The 2,689-nt window shown below is 37.0% G+C and overlaps 1 protein-coding gene across 1 annotated transcript; it reads left to right on the top strand.

The window, feature by feature from the left end:
• The first annotated feature begins 233 nt into the window (after nt 1-233).
• Nucleotides 234-1,642, top strand: LOC147887994 (uncharacterized). The gene is made up of 5 exons (XM_087393271.1): nt 234-245; nt 522-737; nt 822-943; nt 1,183-1,332; nt 1,553-1,642. Exons 2-5 carry the CDS (start codon nt 542-544, stop codon nt 1,640-1,642), a joined length of 558 nt encoding a protein of 185 aa, XP_087249397.1. The 5' UTR covers nt 234-245; nt 522-541.
• The last annotated feature ends 1,047 nt before the right edge of the window (nt 1,643-2,689 follow it).

The following is a 2,689-nucleotide window of genomic DNA, read 5'->3' as shown; positions in this document are numbered from 1 at the left end:
CCTCATCTAAGGACATTGAAGAAAGTAAGGATAAAATGGGCGAAAGCTCTAGAAAAACAAAAACACAAGCACAAAGACAAGAACAAGCTCAAAAGAAAGGTAAGAAATATACATACATGTTGAGTTTCTAATGTTGTTTGTGATGAGGGTTTGGAATAGTATACTAATGTTATTCTTTCCTATCCATTTAGATGAGGAGCCATCTAGTCCACCAAGGCAAGATAAGGATCAAATGGAGCATGCAAGTAAGGTTCTAGTTTATTTTTTCTTGCTATCGGTGTTTCAAAATTTCCTTTGGTTGTGTTTGATATAAATTTTCCATGTAGGATCACAATCTATCACAAAGTTAGTACAACATTATGTATTTCATAAGGCACAGTCACCGGATAGTCTATCGACTCGAGGTATCACTCCATTATATGCTTGTATGGTGGGTGATTACATAACCATGGGCATGGACTTTTCACAGTCCAAGAAAAATGAAAAGTATACTATTTTGCATGAGTTTTTCATGAATGTAGTTAGCCCTGATCGAGACTACATGCGGTTGGGTAAGAAGATTAAGTGGGCTGCGGATTTTATATTGGTTGACTTTCCCACTGGATTTCCACTTGATGAGAGAGAACCCATCCCAGTTTGGAACCTCTTATTAGAGGACCATGTGCGTTATGGGCTTGCTGTTGCAGCAGCTTCATTATCAGATAGTGGTTGGCTGGCAGTTATATGTCCTATGGCAGGTAAGGTTTAAAATCTAGCACTATTGTTGTTATATGTCCTCTATTCTCATTTTTCTTGTATGAGATAGTGTCATTTGATTGTAGGACACTGTATTTCGTGGATGGAGCGCTTTGCATTTGTTCAAGGCTTGGAAGTTGTCAGACGTGTAGTCATTCATGATAAGCTTCCACATGGATACTGTAAATACCATGGTATAACTCTTAAGGTATGCTACAATTCCATGCATGGTGTGTTGTAATGCTACATTCATGAACTTTTTAATGTGTTTCTTTATGTGGGATTGATAGATGCCATGTTACATGTAGTATGCATGCTGGGTTTTGATGGTAAAATCATATATTTCATTTGTGTTCCATATGTGTGGTCACATGTAGTCTTTCATGCTATGATACTTGTTGGCTAAGGTCATTCTTTGGTATGTGGTTCTCTATGCATGATTCACAGATGCAATCATCTATGTTGGCTCTAGTACGTAGAGCTAAGAAGACTCCATCAATTTATTTGGAAGAGAGTGTTCCACTATTTCAAAACCTTTCCATTGATCCGCTGTCTGATTTATGGACTCACTATGTGCCTCTCAGTGAGAGGACAATAGTGCCTATGTCTTCTCAGATGGCTCGAGGTGGACTTGAGCGATGTTGCTACTTTGTTGGGTGCCTTTTGTCTCTCTTATGTGTTCCAGGAGGATTGGTTTTAGAGATGGGTTGTGGCACAGCTCCTCTCATGCGTGCTTGTCAGGCTACTGGTAGACCTTGTTTTTCTTTTGATTCAGATAGCAGTATTATGGCTACCATTGTTGAGCCACTTGTAGCAGACCATTTCAGGAAACGGGTTTAAGTCAGAGCATGATGGCGATGGGGATGAAGATAGAGTGGATCCCATCACAAATCCATATGATGATTAGTATGGTACTGAACTTAGATTTTTCTTTGATGACATTTGGATATTTTTGTATTGTTGTTATTGTGTCTTTGACGTTTTGACTTACTATGGTTTCAAATGTATGTTTGATTGTAGTTTGTTACCATGCTATGCAGAAGAAATGGCAAGATTCATGTCAACTGAAAGAAGATATGATGAGAGGCATTCAGATAGGCCACGAGCTCGCATTTACTTTGTTGATGATGAGTGTCAAGAGGAGTAGAATATGATTTAAAAGACCATTTTGATGAGAGCTTGGTGATACTTGTGAGAAGAAGTCCCATTTTGAATATGGTAATATTGCTCTTTGGGGTGAGCTAACAGTAATGTGGTAATATTTCTCTATGTATTATGCAATCCTATGCTTTCAAATGATACTTGGGTTCTTCCACATATGGGTGAAGTGGTATTAATGTTATTAAGTATAATTTCAAGCAATGTGGATGTTTTGATTGTAGGAAAATAAAACCCATTTTGAATGCAGAAGAATTGTTGTGTATGTGATGCAACCCCACGTTTTGAAGCGACACTCCACTTTCTTTTGATTACTAATGACACATATTGGAAGTTACATTATTGAGATAATTCTAATCAATTTTGTATCTTTTCTTGTACTATTAGTCCAAAACATCACTTTTTGACCTCAGGTTTGTACACAGGTCATTTGACACCCAAATCATGTCAACTTCAAGAAACATGTATTTCATAGACACAATGTATTTCACATGCACAATTTAAATGGGATAGGAAGGACAAATACAATTACCATTTGAGAATGCAAAATGTACAAGATGTTGTGCTTGGATAGTTAAATACAATGAAAACATTAAAAAAGGTGTGAGATATGTTTGCAACTTTATATGAGGCAAATGAATACCTAGGATCTTGATGAAGAGAAAGCAAATCAATAAAAGCTTTTGACATGCATATATAGTGAGACTCATAGGCATGAATATACAACTTGCAGCCATATGAGGGACTATGAAATATCAATAAATTGTGCAAGTCATCGTCAATAGACTCACTAAAG

This window comes from Dipteris shenzhenensis, chromosome 22, assembly GCF_047967505.1.
Source record: "Dipteris shenzhenensis isolate YYH24624 ecotype China chromosome 22, Dip_SZ_1.0, whole genome shotgun sequence".
In the NCBI taxonomy this organism is placed as follows: domain Eukaryota; kingdom Viridiplantae; phylum Streptophyta; class Polypodiopsida; order Gleicheniales; family Dipteridaceae; genus Dipteris; species Dipteris shenzhenensis.
The sequence above is the reverse complement of the archived record's forward strand: the minus strand, read 5'-3'. Positions and strand labels throughout refer to the sequence as shown.